Source organism: Coloeus monedula (assembly GCF_965178545.1).
Source record: "Coloeus monedula genome assembly, chromosome: 2".
NCBI lineage: Eukaryota > Metazoa > Chordata > Aves > Passeriformes > Corvidae > Coloeus > Coloeus monedula.
This window is the reverse complement of record NC_138782.1, coordinates 80,054,035-80,077,938: the sequence shown is the minus strand read 5'-3', so window position 1 is coordinate 80,077,938 and position 23,904 is coordinate 80,054,035. Positions and strand designations below refer to the sequence as shown.

The window sequence follows — 23,904 nt, the reverse complement described above, 5'->3', positions numbered from 1 at the left end:
GAAGTTACTTCTTTAACCTGCAGACTGGAGATATAGATAACTGTAGATAATCTTACCTGCAAGGAAGATAAATAATTACATGCCATGATTAAGAGCAGAGGAGTTGCCTCAGAAGCCCAGAAAGATATAGAGTAACATGATTTAAAGTCAATGCTTTCTGAAAGCAAAGTAGGAAAATTTCCTTAGTCTACTTGATGCACAAGGAATTCACATCCTTTGGCAAGTTGTGCAACACTTGAATTTAGTTCAGACTCTTCCTTTCTTTATTTGAATCACACTTTCTACAAATGTTAATTCACATAAACCAATTCTTCACCCAAAAAAATGGATTGAAGAATGTTACTTGGGTCGGAAAACCAAAACACTGAGCTGGGAAGTGTCAGAGTCAAGGTTGTTTGCCAGTATCAGTCTACCCTCATGTGAATGTGTGTGTTATAGCTTCAAATGTATGATCACATACTTGTTTACTCAAAACACCTTGCCTCACTCATCACAAAAGTTTGAAAATTCTCAGTGAATGGCAAAAATAAAGGCTCTGTTATACTAAAGGAAAAATGAACACTTTTTGGCCAGTAGTACAAAACTGTTAAAAAAGGAAGTTACTTTCGCTTTATAGGGGTGAAGCAGGCAAACACATAGGGTAAGTTTTTGACATGGACTTTGATTGGAAGTATCTTGTTTTCTTACACAATTTTTAAAATATTTAAGTATTTAAATGCCAACAAACTTTAAAAGGATCAAGTTGTTTGACTTCTACTTATGTTAATAGTAGCTGCCCAACTAAATTCTTCAGTAACAGCACAAGTTTTCCTCCATATTGCATTTTATAATAGAGATCATAATGCACAGTTCGAAATAAATTATACGACAGCACAGTTGCACAGATAAATTATAAAGTAAGTAAATGTCTTTAGTTGTGTTCAATTGGTAGTCAATAGAGCTACTGGAGGAAAAAAGTTATGCTAATTTCAGTACCAGGAAGATAGCAACAATAGGATAAGAATATTGTGGACGATCAGATAGTTCCAGCATGTGGAGCATAGCTGGAAGATCATTAGGGACAGGAAAGCACAATGCTCCCATTCAGCCTCAGTCTGCTCATATTTTTCTCTGATTATCATTTATTGTCTTTCCTTATGATTATTCACCATCTGGAAGAGTCTTTAGTTGACCAAAGCCAGGAGACAAGAGGCAAGACCTGAGGAAGAATATCAAGTACTTTGCTCACTTACTCCAGAAGAAAAATTGGATAAATCAAAAGCAATCAGTACCATCACTCAGGATTTTTGACCACATTCTGAAGACAAAAAAAAGAAGTAAAGCAGTGACCCAAAAGTCAACTTCCAAACACTCAAGACCATGTCATTTATGATAGCCAGAGTAAAAAGCACAAAGACTGTCTCTCTTGTGCATAATGTTTTCTAGGTAAATAATCAAGTTGAAGGCTGATTAGAATAAACAAAGACAAGATCAGTCCACTTTCTATTATTGTAGCCATTCCATAAACTGGTGATTTCTAACCTATCAGATGCTATATCATCCAATAAAGCTCACTTCTATCTGTAGCCAATCAGCAGCTTAAGCTCCACCCTAGACAGGCCTGGTCAGACTGATTCATGAGTGCCTGATATAAAGTGACTACTTTGCCTTCTATCTACAAAGCAGAACTCCCAAATCAGAAAGTCAGTTTTAAAGACATTACTTTTTGAGCCAGCAAACCAGTATGATATGAATGCACATAGAGCTAAGTGAAAGGAAGAGAAATCTTCAGAGACAAGAGAGTCATGTGGTAAGATTCATGCAAATAATTTGAAATATAAAGCGCGTAAGTCTCATTGGGTTGCCTGCACTTTAAAACTCTGTAAAGGAGAAAAATGGAAACTTTTTCCCTGTGTGTCACTCCATTATTTATTTTAGGTCCAGTTATGGAGCTATTTCAGGCTTTGAGAAATAGCTATTTTATGCTTTAAATTGAAAAATCGGGGCAATCTTTGTTTGTGCAATTCATAGGCACCTAATCTGCAAGAAAAAATTTTGTCTTTTCAGTCTCATTCTAAGATTTCTTATGTGTGTGTGTTTAAATAAGTCTCATTTTTCATAAATTTCTACCTGACCTGTTGGTTTGACTTTATTTTTCCTGAAAAAAAATTTACCTGCTTTATTTATTCTGTGTTTTTTGTCAAAAACAGCATAGCTGGCTTCAGTTTTATTTTGATAAATTGCTAAATAAGTATGGGTTTGAACTACAAATTTAATTATGGAAGATAGGACAAAGAACACAGCACTTAACAAAAACAATTACAGAAAGAGATAATTAAAACAGAAATTTGACCTAGGTATGTCAGGTCTAAAGCTTGAAGTTTGAAGCAGCTAAGCTTTGATCCTGCAAAGGCATGCCCAGAGGCTTGGTTTAACTCACTAAAATCAAGGGGGCACTTTGCAATGCAAAAGAGTAAGCAGGTGCATCCATCTTTCTAGTGCCAGAGCATAAATGTGCCAATAATCTAAAGTGTGCGTGAAAACCCTCAGTCTCACTGTTTAACAGTTTTTAGAGAAAGCAATGAAAATTATGTTAATCTGGTCTCCATATTGTTCTTGACTTGTATTTGCTAAAGATAAAATTAAAGACTAAGTCTGAAGAAAAAAAAGGAATATGGTACTAAAGAGAAGAAATATGATACTGAAGAGACAAGCACCTTCATGTTGTGCTTCCACACAAGAATTGCTCACAATATGGCGCTTTTTTTTTTTTTTTTTTTTTTTTTTTTTTTTTTTTGGAACCATGGTGTCATTACACAGAAATTCATGCAAAAACTAATTTAAGTCAGGCAAGCCATTTACTCTTGCAAGCTTTGGATCACTGAGAAAAAATTAACAGCTCCACTTCCAAGAAAAGGAGCCTTTCATATTGTTAAGAACTTTGTTGAAAATAGGGCAATGGGTGTCACAGGGTTGATTCTGACCATGCTTAGTCTCTGCAGTGATTTATTTCCATCTGATCAATTCTCAGTAGCTTAATGGTAGCAGATAGTTTAGTAGATAAGACAAAACTTTTTCTCACTCGAGTCTGTGGGAAAATACACACTGGTGCTAGTGAAATTAGACTTTTTGTTTTTGGTTTGTAACTTTCTCTTAACTTCTGGCCCAAGTGTAAAGGGATAATCTTGGTTTATGAAGATAATGAGACTCGAGTGGTGTGACGACAAGGAGGTCCAGACCAACGTTTTGTGCCTCTGCCGAACACTTGAGATGGTTAATTTGCAGCTTAACAGTTGAATATCATGAATACTTGTGAGTTTAAATCTATGAAGAGATTATCTATAAAATAACGGATTAACTATAAACTATCAGAAGAGATTATCTATAACAAACTACATTTTTAAAAAAATGTATTTCATTATTTTATTTAAAACTAAGCATTCTGTCTTGGAAGGAGTTGGTAGACACAGAGAAAGATGTTTATAGGTGGGATTACAAACCTGAATCATAGGGATGTTTACTGTTAGTTCTTGTAACTGATGTCTTCATTATTTTGCAATTTTAAAAGTGAGTTGATAATTTTTTAAAAAAAATTTTAAGTGTAAAGTGGTTCATGTATTTATTTGATTTCCTTCACTATTCCTTTTCCCATCCTCTGTTACCAGATGAAAATGAAATACCAATGCAGTTCTTTGCCCAAAAGATTAGGGTACAGTTCGTTGTGGGTTTTTTGATGATTTGGTTTTTGTTTTAGTTGTGGATAGTCTCCCTTACCCATTAGATTCCTGTATTTAAATTTAGATTCTTTTATAAGGCAATAATGCCTCCTTTGGTAGTGCAGTAGTGTCGGTAGGACAACTGCACAGGTTCTTTTTCATAGTGGTTGGATATTCTAATTCCTGTGCAGAGAAAAAAATACCATTTTTGCAATGCAACTATTTTGAGTAGATAAGTGTTCAATTCTGCGCTAGCTGTAACACTCTTTTGGTGGCATAAATCACTCCTATGTGAAGGACACACCAACAAAAGGACAAACATGAGCTGGTTAGAACTGCCCATTTGCAACATAAAGGGCATTTCACTTCAGAGAAAAATTCTATATAAATGCATTTAAATATTTTATAATTCTCTGGAAGAGAAGTCTTCTGCATATAAAATCTATGTTACATCACTTAATCTTCTTAAGTGGATGAGGGGGAAATGCAGCAAAAAGTCACTTATCTTGTGCTAGTTCTAATATTGCCTACTCATGTGTGTCAGTTTTAGGAATAATAACTGGAAAGAGTAAGCAAGGGATCACCCCGAGGCACATAGTTTACCCTAATACATACAGATGGAAATTCTAGGGCCAACAAAGGTCAGGCTTGTACTGTGTAGCACTGCAGAAATGCAGTAAAAATATAAAGTTGCTATATATTCCCAAGACTTGTTCTCAAATTCTAAAATATTTTTACCCTAAATCTCAGCTTGTCTTCATTCTTTGTGTATTCTTTCCCTCTAAGGACTTGTCTAACCTTGGATACTTGCCAGCCTGCTAGTAAATAACCTGATCGTGTAATCCTTATTCAAACAAATCTGTTGTTGACTTTTATTAGGCCTGTTCTGCTCTCTCTCATATTTACCTACACATAGCTACAGTGTCTCCAAAGGACACAGGATACAGACATATATGCTGGGGAAAATACAAGTCTTGATTTGGGAATTGATCATGAACTTTTCAATCAAGCAGAACTTCCAGAAGAATATCACTTTTTTTAAAAAAATCTATTTGCCAAGCCACTATGTTATTGTCCCACATTACAGCTGTCTAAGGTAATGTTCCCTTTTTTTTAGATTGAGGTGCCAAAAATTTTAGTACTCATATGTAGGTGTGAGGAATCATGTGCATATGCCTTTTTCAAACCAAAAATAGGGCACTTGAATCCAAATTGCTTCAGTACAATATCCTCTAAATAACTACCCAAAGATGATCATTATCTTAAAATTATTCCTGTGAAATAGGAGTTTTTGCATGTGCTTAGCTCTTTACATATGAGTAACAGCTCAGTAGAATTACCGGCACGCATGAATGTAAATGATTTTTATAGTTACTTTAGAAATTTAGTACAATAAGGAATACCCACATTGTTAAAATATTCTGAATTTTGGAGAAACACAGAGTGATGCTAGATTAATACAAAATGTTTGGCTTGTATTGCAAATTATGTTAAAATCTATTTTGTATCTTGAAGTAGGTCAATTAAGGTAGTATAGTTAAACTGCCCCTTTTTTGAGCAGAATAGATTTATAACATAGCTAGTTGGATAAAAGCATAAGAAATAGTGCAAAAAAAATTATGTCATCAACTAACAGAAATGCAGAAAGTCTCTTCTAGGGAAAAAAACAACACCAGGATCTGATTAGATTGCGACAATGAAAAAGAGGCAGAAATCTGACAAAGAAAAAACTCCAATTAAGATAACTCATGGATAACAAACACACAAAAAACCCCCATGAGATATGCTGAATGCCATTTCATCTATAAAGATAAAGTTATCTGATGTTTTAAAAGTAACAGAGAAGAACTTGTGGTGGAAATGGCTTTCTCAAGCCTTTTGATGAACAAAGTGGATTGACTGTCAATCACCCTAACAATGCAGGAAGAGAAACTACTTGAGGTTGAAGCAGCAGATTTGTATTATAAAAAGACTAGACATTAGCTTTAATATTTTTTTAATTACTTTATTTTATATATGAACTGAATTTACAGTCAGAAAAAGGAAATAAAATGTTAAATAGTTATGAAACATTTTAGCTCTTAATAAAGACAATTATGTAGTATTTTGTACCTCTTTGTAATGGAACACCAGCAAATCCATTTTTCAATTATATTTAGACGCTTACTGGTATTTTTGTGTATATGTGAACCAAGAAAGAAATTATCAACAAGCAGCACTTTAATGTAGGAAGGCTTTCAGGTTTCAAGAGACTAGTTCCTTTCTAGAAAGTATCATGCTGCCTGATTCCCATGAGGACAACTTACCTAGTGTAAAGATCAATAACAAATAGGCTTTCTTGGATTAAGGTGGAGAAAGTTTAAAAAGGCTTGCAAGATTTGCAAAGTTCTTTCCAAAAGAGAAGAGGGCTTTCCCAGCAGATCAGTAGCAACTAGGGACCTCGTCATTTTGAACCAAAGCAGCCCTGCTGGTTGTATACATGAATTGGCAGGTAAGGGAGAAAAGTGTGTACTAACCCAGACCGGAACTCTGGAAAATGCCACTTTTATTATTAAGTATCATATATTTTACTTTGTGTCCATGGCCATCCAAATACTTTATCTGTGCTCAAGGCTAAGGTTATGAGTAATTCTGCTTAGTTTAAGTGTGAACATTTAGAAGGTTCAAATGGAAAAAGTAATAATTTCCAAGTCTAAATTCAAGATAGCATCTAAGCTTCACAGGTGGCTGCTTCTGTTTTGAAGATGAGTGTTCTAAGGCAACTATAACTATTCTGACTCCTAGTGCTCCACTTCTCAGTAGCACAGTGCACTCCTCAGTGCAAACACTACCCTCAGTTCCAAGTGTGGAAGTTTTAGGCATTGCAGCATTAAACTGTAGCTGCCTGAACACTTTTCTAGTTTTTAAGACAAGTGACACTGAGCACTGTATTCTCCCATTCTCTAATTTCCTTTCACTAGAAAAGTACAAAAATTGCCACAAGATTTGGATTATAAGAAAAGGCATAATTCTACTATGCCAGAAAAGCCAGAAAAAAGTGGTCACTCTGCTGCCTGCATGAATGCATAGAAGGTGCATATGAGTTCAGAACAGAGGAAATTACTCCTAAAACCTGTGCAGGATTTATTTCAAAAAGTGTTTAAGATGATTAATGTTTAAAGTGAAGAGAGTGCTTGCAGAATGGAAAGATGATTTGTGAGTATTATCTGGGATGGAATCTTTCAGTTTGGGAAAGTATTGTAGTATGCCAGGGCAATCTTAGGGCTATTTTGCACTTTGATATCATACTTGTAATTTAATGGAGAGAATATAATGGAAAAATGGGTAAGGAAATTATTTAACTCAGGAGCAATGCAATTATTGAAACATAATTCATGCAAACAGCCTCCCTGTTATTGGCCATACATGCCTCCTGGCTTCTACTTGTAGAGTATAAATGCATGTTATAGACCTCCCCCCTCACCTGTGCTTTAAGAGGACGTATCCTGTAGAAAAGGTCTCTTCTTTAAAAGGATCAAGGGGACAACACCTTAATTGTGGTAGCCACACTCAAAAGGGGAAAGAGAAGACGATGCTGGCCTCTGTGCCAGCCAGGACAGCATCCGCTCAGGGTCCAACATTTCAGAGGCTAAGTGTAGAGTTAGTTGTCTACTCAAAGAGCTAATAAATAATGCAATTTGATTTAAAGATTTCAGATCACTCAGGGCATTCAGCAAGCACCAAGAAAACAGAAATCAGTCTGGAGAGACTGAAGACCATTCTGGGAAATATTTGCTGTATAGAATGGTTGTAAAGTACACAGGAAAGAAATGGAATAAAATGAGGATCAGCAATAAGAACATTGACTTAGTGTGTGGACATAGGAATACTCTGTGTTTTTCTTAACCAGATATTCCATCCCTTCCCACCATTAGACTTGATTGCCATGAGGCAGTACTTGCAGATTGTTCAGACAATCCAAACATTATAAAAAACAGTGATGCCTTAACTTGCAAGAGAAAATTTTCAGTTCCTTCTTTTCCATTGCCTTTATCACCATGATGATAAGGCCACGTAGTTCCTTCAGATGAGCTTACACTGTGTTTTCTTTTATTGCTGCTAAAGCCCTCATCAGCTCCCTTAGGTTTTTAACCAGGCTCCACACTGCACTCCTCTGCTCATATAAAATACAGCTGCCAAAATAGCCATGTCTTGATATGCCAGTCCTGCTTCTGTTCTGAAGCTCTATCTCATTCTCCTGTTTCCTACTACATCAGAGTCAGCCTTTATGTTTTTGCCATTGTACTCACCTTGGAACACGTCCATCTTTATTCATTTAGCTGCTGTGGTAACTTTCACCTTTCAAGTTCTCTCTAGGTTGCCCTTTAATGCTACAATAGGCTCCTCAAGTTGATCTTGCTATTAACAACTATGGAAAGAAAAGTAAAACAAGACGAAAAAAGAAAGAAAGCACTCTTGTATGAATTCACTAGCAAATAAGATGGCTGATACATATCTACTTTAAGCTTTCTAAAGCCATTGAGACCTGCATACTTAAATGCATGATCTTACTTCTGCTATTTTTGTCTTATCATTCTTGTCCTCCTTTGCTGGCATCATTTACTATATCTTGGCTCAGGCAAAATATTTCTTGTGGCAAATTTTTCACCTGTAAGAGAATGTTCATAATACAAACTCAAATTTTTGTTTTGATGGAGCCCTCCAGGAACTTGACATAAGATATGTTATTACTGTAATATTTTAGAAACTACAACAAAGTGTTACATCAACCAGTTAAACTACATCTTTGTAAAGAAGTAGGTTCTGTGGTCATATGGTTTTGCAAAATATTTAAAAAGTTTGAGCCACCTGATGACCCAAATCAACTCAGTTGTGAGATAGTCTCCATCCATCATCTATTACATAAGCAAGACATCACTCCTAACACAAAAGTGTAAAGCAAATTCCACTGAATAATAAAATGTATTGTATACAAAAAAAAGTACATCAGATTTTCAATTTGAGAAAAACTGACAATTTTTCTGGTGATATATATCATAGATTAGAACCATCAGGAAATGACAACTTCCATTTGCAGTTTAACTTTACTATTTTCCACACGTTTTATAGCACAGCTACCATTTACTTGTATTTAAGTATTTCTCAGATAATGTAATACACTCTAACATTATCTTTTCCATTCATCATAGCTAACATTTAAAAAAAAAGTCTTTAAAACAACAGCAAGGAAAAAATTTAAAAGCTGAAAACCCAGTTTTGCAGATGCAAGAACCTTACATCTAATTATTCCATTTATGATCTCTAAGAGCATTGAGCTTGCTCACTCAGTCCCCAAGCTCACGTTTGCAGAAGGAGATTCAAAAACAGCTGAACAAATGCATATGTTAAGCAACCTGACCTTGACTCTGTACTCTGTACATTATGGTAGTGATTTCTTTGTAAACTGTTGTTTCAGCTGAGTTAATGAGTACAATTCCTAGACAAGATCAGACTGAGAGCTCGGGAGAATGCAGGTGACTCAGAGCTAATGTGATATCAGATGGAGCAAAAAGAAGAACAAAGACACACACTCACTTTTGATTTCCCTGAGGGGGTAAACAGAAACACTGAAAAAAAAAAGTCTATTGGAGGAGAGGGAGTGGGAAAATACCTTTGGTAAGTGTAGGGAGTTAAAAGGCTTTGTGCTGCTATTCATTTTCAATATTTTGTGTAAGAAACTGCCCAGAGCATCCAGGAGAGCCTCTCACTGGGAAATCTCACTGTAGCAAGTAGCTGCTAATTCCTTTTTAAATTAGTATGTATTCCTGAAGTACAACTTCGGCCTTTTAAGCACACACCTAATGAATGCTTTAAGCCAAGTGTTCTTCAGCTGCTTGAAGGTAAGGGTGTGCAGCATGGTGGTTATCCCCTGCAGCTGTACTGCAAAGCTTGCTGTGTGTTTGGCGCAGGCCTAGCTGTATCCTTAGCACACCAGACAGTCTTAATGCAAGCCACAACACTCAGTTGAAATCTTTGCCCTACACACCAGCAAGCTGGGAATATTCAAAAGGCTTTGACCCAGCTTTGAAGGAGAATTTGGCATACTCCAGGGAAAACCAGAGGCTAATCAAGAGGCATTTTACTGAGAAAGTCAATGATAGTGAACTAAGAGAAATCTTTTAGTGTATGAACCAGATAAAAATCAAATTAATTTTTTCACATTTGTTACCTTTAAAAAGCAATAAACTCATCAAAAAACTTTTAAGTCTGAAAACACCTAAACTACAACTGAAATATTTAATGGGTTTGAAATAGCTAGGAGAGGGGGGAAAAGGCTATGAGTACTAAATAAGAAACCTCATGTTTTGCATGTTTGGTTGTTTATCTTTGAGGTCAGACTGGAGGGGTGTGACAAACACATGGGAAATTTGGACAGAAGGAATGCAAAAAAAAATCAACATATTGTGCCTTTTTGATATTCTAATTGCATTTCTTCCTTCTGTTTCTTCAAATCACATCTGACACTTAGATTCATCTGATAGATTGCAAATGTATTCCAGGGTTGTAAATGTATTTGACACATTAAAAATATAATCATATTGGTTTAAAATATCTGCATCTTTTCCTTCTAAGGGCATTGCAAATCTTTTTACCTGTAAGTTATAAATAGTGGGGAGATTTAGTTTGCACTCCTACTTTGCTCAAAACATTATTTAACATACTTACTACATGGTTTAGATCTGTCATTTTCACTTGTCATGCCCAATGGCTGTGATGTCCATAGCTGTCATTCAATAATATGAAATTGTACTTTTTGCATCCCTGTATTATTTTCTGTGAATTTAAGACGAGTCATACTGACAAATGTTCAATTCTTTTCAAGCCTGATAGAAGACATTATGATTCTGTCCTGAAAAGACTGCTTTCCTTCATCACACTAAAACTTATTTATAGTTCTGCAAGTTACTAATGCCATTTTCTAAAACTTATTTATAGTCCTGCAAGTTACTAATGCCATTTTAAATTACAAAGATTAAATTTTCATTTAAAATAGTAAACAAATAAGTAAATAACTAAACAGCAATCTTTTTTCCCATATTTTCTAATTATTTTACTGTGTTATTTTCTTGACCACAATGCTTTCATAAACCGTTTTTGGATCTGTATTTATTGTGGACAGATTTTATTTTCTGTTGGGTTTTTTCTGTTTGCTTGATTCATTTTGTGTTTGTAATGGCATTACAGAGCTTACATCCTGGGCTGGTGCTCGTAGTTTTCAAATAAAAAGCTTTTCCCAGTCTGCAACATCCTAGGTAGTGACCCTGCCCTTTAGATCTTTGTTTTGAAAGAAGGTAGAGAAGACATATATAGACAAGAGTTCTATATACACTGTACAGCGTGCTGTTTATAACAGTCCAGGATCTACAGTTCAACTTAGTCTACAGACAAGGTATAGAATGTTTCTGATGTCATTGTGTTTTACACAACTGTTCATGAGAACAGATCTATGCAAATTCCACAGAGCAGGAATAAATGTAGATAGGAAAGTATTCTAATCCCCTGGCTTTTTTATTTTGTTACATATTTTGTGTGAAAGCATTAGAATTTTCTCCACACAAGATAAAATGGTTTTTTATAACCAGAAAGGATACCTGCACCCTCTCCTAGTTTATGCTGACAAATAAATCAGATGGGAAGTTCTACTTGCTCATCTGCATCAGATATTTAATGAAGTTGAAGACCTTTGTCAGTACACCCCAATCCAAAGTAATAATTCACGAAGTAAGGCCAATAATGATAAGAAAATATTTTCATTTAAAGGAGTATTAACCTCTTTCTATTGAACTATGTAGGAAAGTTTTAAAGATATTTGTTTGCAATTACTTGTTGATTCAAAATAGCAGTAATTGTTCATCACAAATATTACTCTGTAATTTCTCTGAACAATTTATCAACATCAATTTGCATTTGGCACATATACAGCCTTTTTCTTGTAACTACCGCTTGATATGGTAACTACTTTGCTTAATATTCTGTCTGGGGTACCCAGATTCAGCACCTGTGTAGGCCAGACCTGTGCTTCAGGAACCTGCAAAACTAATTTCTCTGTTGCCCACAAATGCATTCACCAGCTCGATCAGAAGCAGAAAGTTGTGGGGTTTTTCCATTCTCCAGGACCTGCATGCTAAGCCTGCAGACAATAAGTTCTGTGCTGATTTCGAGGGTTTAAAACCATTAAATTTTGGTAAACATATTTTATCTGGAAGATACTCTTTAGTCATCCTTCTGTGGAACTGGCAGGTACAGGCAATGGGGGTAGACTTGAACATCATTGCTCTCCACTGCTTCTGAGAGTAATTTAGGCATTAATTACATTTAAGAGACATGAGAAGGACTTTACATTTGTTGCTTAATACATTTCAGTCAGGGTAGTTATTGGATACAGAGCTATAAAAAGTAAAGATTTTTGTATGATAAAATAGCTGGGCAAAAATATCAGTGCTTGGTAATAGCAAAAGAATATTAATCATTCATCATACTCTGCAATTCTATCTGTATTCTCCTGGAAGATATAAATACTAAACAGTTAAGGCCCACAACCTCTCAGCAAGTTGAGTCTCATTTCCATTTTATAGAAAACTACAGGCCACAATAATTAAATACTTTGGTTAAGGCCACAGACTAAGTCTGCTGAAGATGTGCAAATAGATTCAAACTCTGCTGATTCCCATTTTGGTTTTTTAACCGAAGAACAGGTTTTTTTCTGCAACATTTCTCTCAGTCATTATACATCTCTTGCATAGTTTAAATTAGCAGCATCATTAAGAAGTGAAGTTAATTACCTTCTCTCCTTTTTAAAACTGTTTGCTGATTTCTATATTGAAGAGACTCAAGCAGGTTTTCTCATGTGTTTATAATGGTAAAATATCTAAACACAAATCTGAAAATAATCATGCTGCTTCTCCATGTTTTCATGGTATAAACAGCCAATAACACCCACAACAACCTTATTAAGACAAAGATTAGCAAATATAGGGGTTTAATTGGATTCTGTTTTCAAACATGTCAAAGCCCTAAAAGACTAGCATTTGCACTCTCCTTTATTTCTTCTTTATAGGCAAACCTGTTGTTATGAAAATTAATTCACTGTTTGAACCAACAAAACTTCTCATTTTTCTAGTGAAATGGGACGGTAGTTTTTCGCGGTATGTTATCAACCAATTTCTAAACTCTCATTTTCAAAAGCAAGCACAAGGCATAGAAAGGGCAAAATTTGAAGGTAGGAATGTTAATTGCTTAATATAATACCCAGAAACTTTAGTAAATTCCCCCTGGTGTATTATTTGAATTTTTAGGTTCTGACATAAAAGTAAAACATTTGACCTATGGGCACTTATGCAAATATTTCATATAGAGCCTGGAAAGTCAAACTCTCATTGAAGAGGACTTACACAACTACTTCATGTTCTTAAGTTCAAATGTTTAGGCACCTGTGGGACATTCTACCCTCTCAGCTTCCGTGTAGGCTTTCTGTCTCTAGAGACCTCTTCATCCAAATTGTCAGTGAAGTCTTGAGCATAAAAGTCCACTTATTGGCTTCTTGGCTCTGAGGAAACCACAGACCTTTCTACTGTGACTGAGCTACCAAAAGCCCAGGGACATCTCATTACCCTCCTAGGATTGTCAAAACAAAATGTGTTTTCCCTACAGTATGTCTAACCCCCTCCTAATTTTTGGAGCATGACTGAACTTCGCATAAGTCAGCATGGAGATGGAGAGAAAGGATATCTAATTGACATGTAGCTGACTTATGATGTCACAAGACATCCTTAAAATGTGTTTTGTTTCATTTTAAAACAGATATTTACCCCTTCTGCAGTCTGTCATATGAAGCTGCTGTATTCTAGGATGCATCACAGATGGAAGATCTTGTCTCCACAACAACAATGTTCTGGTGAGAATCACATTCTGTTACAGTAGTCAAGTATTTAAGTCTCACCTGTGATGCACAAAGACCTTAATTTCTGAATTCCTGCTTACAGCTTAGTTGTTAGGTTTCTTCCCTGGAAGATAAAAGCCCAAATCAAACACAGAAGGTATTTGGATTTGATTCTCCTATTTTCTAGAATGGCATTTAAGATGTGCTCCTTACATTCCCCACCTGCCAATCCAGAAAGAACTGACCCTACTTCATCCACTTGCCTCCAAAAGAGGATTAATAACTCTATATCCCTAAAGGAAATAAGAAATAAGCATCTAGTCTCCCTACAAGACAGTTATTTTGTAAATTACTTTTACAAAGTAGTCTCTCTCCTTTAATATGAAAGTAGATTATACAACCAACTTACAAAATATGCCTAACTTTTGGAAGATTGAAGTCCCAATATAAAATGTCTAGGTTAGTTTTGAAAACAGTGATGGATTTCTAATGCATATGGATGTCAGGTGCTTTTAAAAACTGTAGCCTTAGTCCTTCCACAAATAGGATGCTAGTGCGTTTCACCAAGCTTACTGTTTTGATGTGGGACTTTGTAGAATTCTGCAACACGTAGCTAGAGCTGAAATTACACTTGTTCTCAAAACCATTAGTATGTACTAAACAAGGAATTTAATGTGGCCATCATCATTAGACTCACATAGTAAGAGTTAACAAATTTTTTTCAGTGTAAAAGAGTTAATTTCATTAAGACTCTTTATATTTAATAAATTGCTAGTCCAAAATTAAGTGATTTATTTATATTCCATGTAAAACAGTTATAAAATATTATGCAAAACATCGTTATAAAATACTGTGTAAGAAGCTTTAAAAAGCTAATTTTGTATGTCTTTGCAGAGAAATAGAAGCACCTGCTGACCCTTAATATTTAATCTTCTCATTGTCACAACACCTTTTTTTTAACTTTTTTTTTTAGCTCCCACAGAGAAGAGATTCTGAAAGAAAATAGAAATGAGTATTCATTCATCCTTATTATCCTTATAACTAAGTTTATAAAACAATATTGTGAGCTTACTATGAGCATATTAAAGTTATGATACAGAAAAAAATAATTACCTGTGATCACTGCTATAACTCATTTGTCATTAAAAAGATAGCTCTGAATTGGAAAATGTGTTTTGGGGGAATAATTTGAAGTAGCTGACAGAAGAAAACTGAAAAAGGAATTTGGGTTAACTTTTGCCTCAGAGATAGTGGGGTCCACCACAACCAAAAACTTTATACCTTTAAACACTTAAATCTCTCAATTTGTTAATGAATTTTAATAGCAATATGCTACAATGGCATAACTACACTGATAATGCAGTAAGAAGTTACCATGGGACAGAACTCCATAAATACATTTTTTCTTTTTTCTAACATGTAACTGCTGCAGTCTACTTCTTCTTATTGATTTCTTTGGGTTTAGATCCATGCCAGCTAAAAAAGCATTTGAAATATCTCTGAAAGTAATGAATAGATGAACAGAGAATGCTAATTCTACTTTACTACCAAGTCTTTAAACATACAGTATACAAAGGGAGAGAAAATATAAAAATAATACCTGTACTGCACATCAGCTTGGGGCATATTTGCCTAGTCTGCTTTTCCTCTGTGCCCATCAATTTTAGCCTTCTTCATATCATCTTGAGACTAAAAACTGCTTTGTCCAGGCTTTGAAGTCATACTAGAATAGAAATTGCATTTTCTCAACTTAAAAAACTTGGTGTCAATAAAAGAAAGTGCATGACAATCTTTACACACAAGACCCATGTAGTATTGTTATTACCTGTACATGCCTCCTGTGAGCAAAGTTCTGACCCCATTGCCCTTTTGTGCAAAGTAATAGAAGTGCCAATGAATTGTGATTCATAAGGACTGTTACAATATCTATGCTGTATAAGATCTTTGCTGCATAGTGGATCTGGCCACACTCAAGAAGTGAGCCAGCTCTCCCCTGTGTTGTTTTTCAGGGCATCAGTGCAGTCAGCCCACCCAAAGCCATGCTGAAATGTTGGGTACATCAGCTCAGGTAAATTACAGCTGGTGCTCACATGGTATCTGAACTAAAATGATTTATTTTGGTCTTACTTGGAAAGCAAACACATTGCAGCTATAATCGGGGGATCCAGATTTGCAAAGATGCAAATCAGAGTTTCTTCTGCAATTACTATAACTCCTTTGTGCACTTGACGTGACACTGAGATTAGGAGGTAATCTGGTAGATCACTTTGTGATTTTTGCTTTTCCAGTCTGCTGAATCTCATCTGTGCTGATTTGCAAGCCCAAAGGTGTCACAGATCCCAATTACTCACTTACCAGAGGATTCAGTCAGTACAAGAGAAACAGTTACACAATATTAGTTACATGATAATTTCTGTGCTTACTTTCAGAATGCTGTACAAAGAAGGTGAGTCTCTTTAACTCCATTTTATGTTTGAGGAAACTAAATCAAGGCATAAGATCTGACTTGCCAGCGTCCCCCATCAGTTCTTTCAACATTCAAGCAGACCAGGTAAAATGTCATCAACACTCAAACTTATAATAGGATACTCTCATTTCTAATTTCTGTCAGAAGTGCCATCACAGCTTCTCTTTTATGGTAGCCTAAAGTATAGTTGTATATGTAAAGAAATTAAATGATATTTTAAAAGCATAAAGAAGTTTACACTGAAATAAACCTCTCGATTTTGGTGTAGAGGGAGATTTTATTTATGTAACAAGTATTTCATTTACAGCAAAATTTAATACAGACCAGTCATTATGGTTCCCTGTTCTTTTAAAAAAACAGGTTTGTTTACAGGTAACGTATCTGACTATACCAGCATTTCCAAACCCAGGCTATAGCAGTCAGCAATTCTTTGGGAGCAGTGCTAAAAACTGATACCTTGATTAAGTAGTAAGAAAGAACTGTGGAAGAGACTAGAATGTGAACGGGGACTCCATGTGCATTTGGGAAGACTTGCTGCAGATCAATGTCCCATTCAGAACAGACAGTTTTGACAGTTCAGGAGGAGGTTTTTGCCCAAGAACAGATTCTAGATCTGAGAGCTCTGTAAGGATCCTAATTTCTTTTTTCTTTTTTTTAATAAGAGAGTAAGGAAACAGACACTTTTAGCTATTTAGAGCATAAGTAGTTCTGAAACTTTAACATCTTTCCCCAGAAGAATATAAGTTCCACATATTTTTACAGTTGCACAAAATAAACATATTCTTCATATTTCTTCACATTTTAGGAGTGAGGACAGCAGTTTAAGAGAGGCTGGCAAACCCCAGTCATTGCTTTCTTCACCAAATGTGCAAACAGCAATGTGTATACCATTCTTGGGAAAAGGAAGAAGGAGTTTTTGTTTTACCAGTGTTCTCACTGGTAGAGAAGTCAACAGAGGATAGGAGTCTAAAATTCACGGATCATTTTAGGAGAAAAACAAAAAAATAATAAAAATGTGGAGAAAATACTTCACCACACATGCTAAATAACATAGCCTTAACATGCAGTAAAACAGGACAGGAGCATCCAATCAATGGAAAATTTCTCTGAATTAGAGAGAAGTGTTACTTATTCTGTAACAGTAATAGAGCTAGACCTGTTCAGACCATATTCATTCCACACCTCTGATGAGTTCCAAATCACAGAGAGTATCACTCAAGTATTTTTCCACTCTGGGTCTACTCAATTGTTAAACCAGTTCCTAATGAAGCATTGCAGCCAAGTGTATCCAGCGCAAGTTTTGCTCCAGACACAAAATAGTCTGCAGTCATGGTTCAGACTCATGGGGCATCAAAAGAGGAAAAAAAAAACGGTAAGAAAGAGCATTTTTTCAAAACTATTTCAAACCTTCCACATTAAGAGTTCTCTGCAGTGAGTTCTTTATACTCTATTGGAAATAGCAGCGAAACTCAGGAGCTGCTTTCCTACAGTCTCATAATAGGATTTTTTTCAATCAGTACTGTATTTTTTCATTTTAGTTTTTGGGGTAGAACACATTACTTTTTCAAGCTTTGCAGCACAGCTGTGATTCCTAGAAATGTATCTCCTTTGGAAAATGGAAGCTTTGTGTATTCACAGGGCTGCAGAACCCAGGAACCTCAGGCTTCCTGGATTTAGGTTTACCATGAAATTGAATCAAAAACAATGTTGAAAACATTTTTAATAAGTCTATGGTGTGGGAATTTTTTTGTGTATGAATTAATATGTATCTATGGAAGCATACAGGAAAGATACTAAAAGGCATTAATTATATTGGTTTTGCTCTTTCTTTACCATCCTTCAATGTTGTAGGGTCCCAGGAGTGAGGTGCACTGAAGTCTGGCAATTCTCATTCATATTTAACTGTTCCTCAATATCTGTCTAAGCCGGAGCAGTTCATACGTATAGTTTCCTGCCATGTCTAGTTGTTCATATCTATGTTCTGTAGAGGGGCTGGGAAGCTGAACAAGCTAGGATTATTTAAAGATGTTATTCAGCTGCTTGATTGCAATAATGCTGCTTCCCTCATCACAGACATTTTGATTGGAAATCTGCAGTGAGAGTCACAAAGGACAATGTTGATGTAATTAGGATGCTAAAATGACAGTGACAGAATGTTCGTTGAGCTGTGGGAATGACATTTAAATAGTGGGTTTCATACTCTGTATTTACCACAGAAATACACCTTCAGACTTATGATGCGCGATAACAAACGTCTGCCACCCTTATTACAGAGAAAGTGGGGCTTATTATTCAGGGAGTAACAACAGCTTTCAAAGCAAAAGGCAAAGTACTGGTCAATGAAGACCAGGAATGTCATATTTGTTCTTCCCCTGTCTTTTTGCTCTAGGGAAAAAGTCTCTGTTACCCTATCCCAAGACTCTGTTTGGAATTATTCTCCATAGGAGATGTTTCCATTAAAGTTAAAAGGGAGAGGGCTAAGAATTGCATTCACTGTATCATTTATTTATTAAGCTTCCCTTTCTTTGCTTTATCTAAGTGATTTTTCTCCTTGGCAGCTACAGAAGGAATTACTTTAGTGTGCTGTACTCAGTTTGATAATAGTTATATTCTGTATCATTCTGTGGTTTCATTATGCTTCTTTTTGTGGCATCATAAATTGACCAGTTTGGAGTATAGACATCTTGATAGTTTAGTGGTCATATTTATACTGTGGCCAACCAAAAGGGATTGTTTGAGAACAGTGACTCCCAATTACATACCCATATCGAAAGTTTACAAATATATATATGAACATATTAAAAGTGAGGTCCAGTATTGAACCTCACTAAAGATCAGAACAGGAGCAGGTAGATGTTGGGCCAGATCCAGGCTCTGGATCATGCTGAGGAACATGGGAAAAAGCAGCTTGATTCAGAGCATCTTTGTGGTCACAGTGCTGTCACCTGCAGCCAGAGTCCTCCAAAAGATCTGTGAGAAATGTGAGGAAACTGGGTTTGGGAGCAGACAGAGCTGATCACAGTCAGAAGAACATAATGCCTCTTACTCCAAATGAGTTATTTGCATGGCAATATATACAAAGCCTACAATCACAGGTCCAGAAAGTGTATGCAAAATAAAGTGCTATAACCAAATTAATGGGATTAGCTCATTAGCTGGATAACGATTACACCTGAGAATGTCAGTGATTAGATCCTGCAGTCATTTTTAATTTGGAGTGTCTGCTGCTGGGGTAATGAGGTCTAACTCTAGTAATGAATGAGTAGAGTGAGGCTGGTACGAAATGCATGAAAGATTAAGAGCCTACATGAATATCAGGGATGTAATGCACCCTGCACCATTACTCCATGAAAGTAACAGTAGCACCCTTGGTGTAGACACTGGTAGGCATGGAAATTAATTCTGTGTAGTAAATAACATAGCAAAGGCATGATTCTTCAATTCTGAATCAATAATACAGAATAAATAGCACAATAGGACATACATATAATATGTCTTCAACAGAAAAATAACTATCAAGAAACTGCCTCTCTTCTGCCACCTTTACTATGGGTGAGTCTGGAGATCCTGTCTCTCCTGCATACTCTCGAAGTCTTAAGGCTTCCAGTTCTTTAGCATTCCTTGTCTGACCACTGATAATCTTTCCCCTTTCTCAGAGGAACAGTACACAAAGAAAAAAAATGCAATGCTTCCAAGTCCTTTTCTCTCAGTCTTCTCATAGGTCTTTATTCCACTAATTTCCATGTATGAAATAATTGTGGGATTAAGATGCTGGGCCCTATAAAGAATGCTCAAATTTCTGCTGATGTAACTTAAAATATGTAAATGCACAGTAAATAATAAACTCTAAATGATGACAAAGGATAGGAAAAGAGGTATTGGCAGTGTTATTTGGATAGTTCAGTTAAATGGTTTGTATGTTGCTGGAGCTGAAAGATTTCCCTAGTTTTTTCTAATTCTGAGAAATCAAAAGGGTCTGACATTGCCCCAAAAAGAAAAGGAGTAAAGATGAAAACAGGATCAGAAGAATGATGAAAAGGGGACAGTAGAAGGGGAAAAATAAGAGAGAGGCAGTTAAGAGAGTGGATCAATCTGTCGGTAGGACCATGATGTCTGAGGTTACAGCCATAAGGAGACTCAGAAGCATTGTACGTGTGCATGTTCAGGAACAAGCTCTTTAAGGCAGCTCCTTTGAGGTGCCCTTACCTGAAAGCTTAGGGGACACTGGGAAGCTTAGGGGACACTGGTACTCCTGTGGGTGCTTGCTGCTAGAGCGACAGTTGCTGGATTGTCTCCTGATAGAAACTACTGATTACTCAGGCTAGGTCTGTATCAAGGTGAGATACATTTCTTCCCCCCTTACTTTCCTTTAGAAGGTAATTCAGTAGTACAGCTCATGAGAAGGATGTGATGCTGTTGTCATATCCCATTCTGACAGCATGTGACAGTGTATATCTCTCTCTGCCAGGCTTGACAGCAGAAGAAATCTTCCAGCCACTAAGGGAACCATGAATTGATAGCTGGGATGACTTTTTGTCCTCTGCAAATTTTTGTGACATTGAAATGCTCCCTTTTTGTTCAGGGCAAAATTGAAATCTTTCAAACAAATCTGTCCCTAATGAGGTCCACTGACATTAAAGTAGCTTTGGGCCTCCCTGAAAATTTGTTTAAAATATGACAAAAAAACATCCCTGAGAAAATGTTAACAAACTCAACATTCTCAAGGTAGATTTTTGTCTTGACAAACTGATAATGGAAAAAAATTTAACTTTTTTGGATCAAGTCTCTTTGAACTTTCATAGATCATAACATAGTTTTATGCACAATGCATCAAAATGCAAAATCATTTGAGAATCAGTTTATTAAGAGAGAAGAGGAAGCAAAAGACACAATTCGTCTTGTCCAATGAAAATAAGAATGTCATTTCCACCATAGTTTATAGCTTCTGTCCAGTAAATCTGAGTTTTTCCTCCACTAGCAGAGAACAGGTTATCACTGAAGGATTTTGGAAAAGGAATAAAAAAATTTGCTCTTCATTTCAAACAATTATAGCAGTGGAAATGTTTCTATTGTTCTTAAATTTTGTAAATCAATCCATTCCAAAGATAAATTCTGTGCCGCGTTTGCCTGCATGCTATCCTTTTTATCTAATTTTCCTTATATGTGGCAGTTAAATAAAACAGTGGTGTAAAATCCCAAAGGGAAAATAAATCTAGCTAGAATAATCATATTATCAACACATTAGCACTGCAAAACTCTGTCTTGCTTCCTTGCACAAAATGACAATTTAAAGTATCTTTCCAGAAGTCTCCTGGAGATTATCGTATTTTCTTCTCTATTTAGGATTAAAAAAAATCTTAGACAACCTATTTGAAGTCTCCTAGTGAAATACTTACAGTTCAGTTCAGCATTATATGCCAGTTTCAGAGAGTCTGGAGTGTAATTTATTTCATTTTACTTTCATCAGCAAGTCAAGTTCATCCATCCAAAACCAGTTTCTCTGGATGCACACATTTCATTTGTTATCATTTTGAGTAGCACGGAGTGCAGTCAAATTCCAATATCTGTCAATTGCACACAAGTACTGTTAAGTAATCTTTTACTTTCTATTTAAATTCTTACACCATGAACATTGAATAAATGCTTGCTTGGCATTCAAACAAACAGCTTAAAGCAGAAAAACTGCCTTTAAACTGTAAGGAATTTTCTAACTATTTGATGGGAATCTGAAAACTCTTATTTTCCAGTTAATATTAAATTACTTCGAAACTATAAAAAAGTATTCTGCACATGTAGTTACGCCTCTAAAAATCCAGAGTAACTCAATTTTTAAAAATACTCCTCTGATCTTCATAGTCTTTATCTTCATTTGTTGTACCAAATTCTACTTACATTTTAATCTTTCCTTTTGGCAATGGAGAACAAAATTTCAAAACAATAAATAACAAAACCAGATGCTAAGATGTTGAACATGACCTAGGAACCTAAATAACTGAGAAAATAAAACAGAAGATATGTAGAAAAAACGCCTTTAAAAGGCTTCATTCTAACATGTTCTTAGAATTTTTTATTATTTTTTTAAACATGCTCATAAATCTTAGACATCTGTATTGGCAACTAAAATTAATCCACTAGAAATAGCTGTTTGAAAACAATTGTTTGTCTTATTCATAACTCAAAACCTTAAAGAATAGAAGACTTGAAAGAAACTGACTGGTAATAAAAAAGAAGTTGATAATAATTGCTGACGCTGAAAATGCAAAAAGGGACAGAATATGAATGAAATCTAAATTGGAATTTAAGAATCATTTCTCTCTAAAGCTTTCTATTCATATCAGCTATATCAATAAACATACTTGTTTGCTTAACGGGGAGTAAATTCACCCAATTCCCTCATGACATATTTCATCAGAATTCTAGTCTGAGCAACTGCCTTCTCTTCCTTGCTAGACTTTTTCCAGAAATCTAAAGGCATATTTCCCATCTCCAGCTATTTATATAGAGGTTTCATGTATCTTATGCTGTAAATAGTCTTGAGGATTGGAGGATTCAGCCTGCTGCTGTGCTTCCTGCTGAAAGAATTGTTTCAGAGCAATGCATTCTTTCATGTCCTCTCGGACAAAAGGGTTAAGGCACATAAGAAAGAAAAATATTTTATTTCTCCTATAACAATAATACCTGTCTCTGCTTTCTGCCTCCTTTTCCCATCCACCCATCCCTGGCTCAGTGCCTCAGTGAATTCAACACTCTGTTTCCCTCCCTTCTATTTGCCAGGATGGCAGTAGTAGTGACTCCTTTGCCTTCTGCACCCACTGGCTGTCACAGTGCAGCACATCTTGTCAGGACGACACAGCAGTAGCACATCTCATTAGGCCACTGCCTCTGTCCATGGCCAGCAGCTTGGGCAGTGGTTCCCTAAACATTCATAAGTTCATCATGTGTGTGGGGGTGGGGGTGTGTGAGTGTGAGCATCCTACACAGGTAGAGATGTATGTGAAGGTAGGGATACAAAGAATGTAAAGCATAATTATAAAATACATTTCAGGGAATCTAAGTAATTAAGTGTGCTACAAATACCACATAATATATTGTGTGTGTACATATATATATATATATAAGTATCCATACAAGTATATATTTATATTTATATTTATATTTATATTTATTTATATTTATAAAATGGTGCAGGTGTGAAAATGGAGAAAAAGGTGATTTAATCTTTCCTTAACCATTACTAAAAGGTGATTAAATCTTTCCTGAAGTTACAGATTGTGTGTGGCAGTGTATTTGTGTGTATGAGGGAGAGTGTTCATTATCTGTACCTTGTTTCAGCTTTTAGATTCCCTGTGCCCAGACTTACATCTGTCTTGCTGTCTCCTGAGTTGCCTTAGGTTTTTTATTTTTCAGTTAACTTTAATCACAAAGGAACAGCTTTTGAGTTCTCTCGTAAGTTCTTACATGTTGCTGCAATCCACTGAAAGAACAAAACCTTAACCTTACTGAAATTAATAGGTTTTCCAGTGTTTCCTTGAGCAAGATTTCATCTCTGATACTTCTTGTCTTTCAGCAAATCCAGATTTGCTGGTAGAATTTCAACTATAGTTCTGCGAAAGGGTTGTGGCTTTTCTTATTTTAAAGATCAAGGGGTCATTGACTTTAATCTGATTAAATCTTCCATTTCCCTGTACTAATTTACCTCAATAAAGAAGATTTGGATGTTTTCAGAGATTTGAAACAAAGATACATAAAAAAGATATCTGATCGGAATAAATGTGATATGACTACTTTCTGGTGAAATTTGTTTGAAGTAAAATATTCTGGTT

General features: G+C 35.7%; 1 protein-coding gene across 2 annotated transcripts in view; it reads left to right on the top strand.

Annotated features, from left to right (window-relative positions):
- The window catches only part of FUT9 (fucosyltransferase 9), a gene marked incomplete at both ends in the record, with an annotated part of 93,759 nt that overhangs the window by 57,959 nt on the left and 11,896 nt on the right, over positions 1 to 23,904 (top strand). Inside the window, one exon of one of the 2 annotated variants that reach the window (XM_082303055.1) lies at positions 13,563 to 13,629. The exons of the other annotated variant lie outside the window; for it this stretch is intronic. Within the exon in view, the coding sequence (XP_082159181.1) occupies positions 13,563 to 13,629 (67 nt within the window). Of the gene's footprint in view, positions 1 to 13,562; positions 13,630 to 23,904 lie in introns of those variants that run through there. 2 annotated transcript variants of the gene reach the window in all.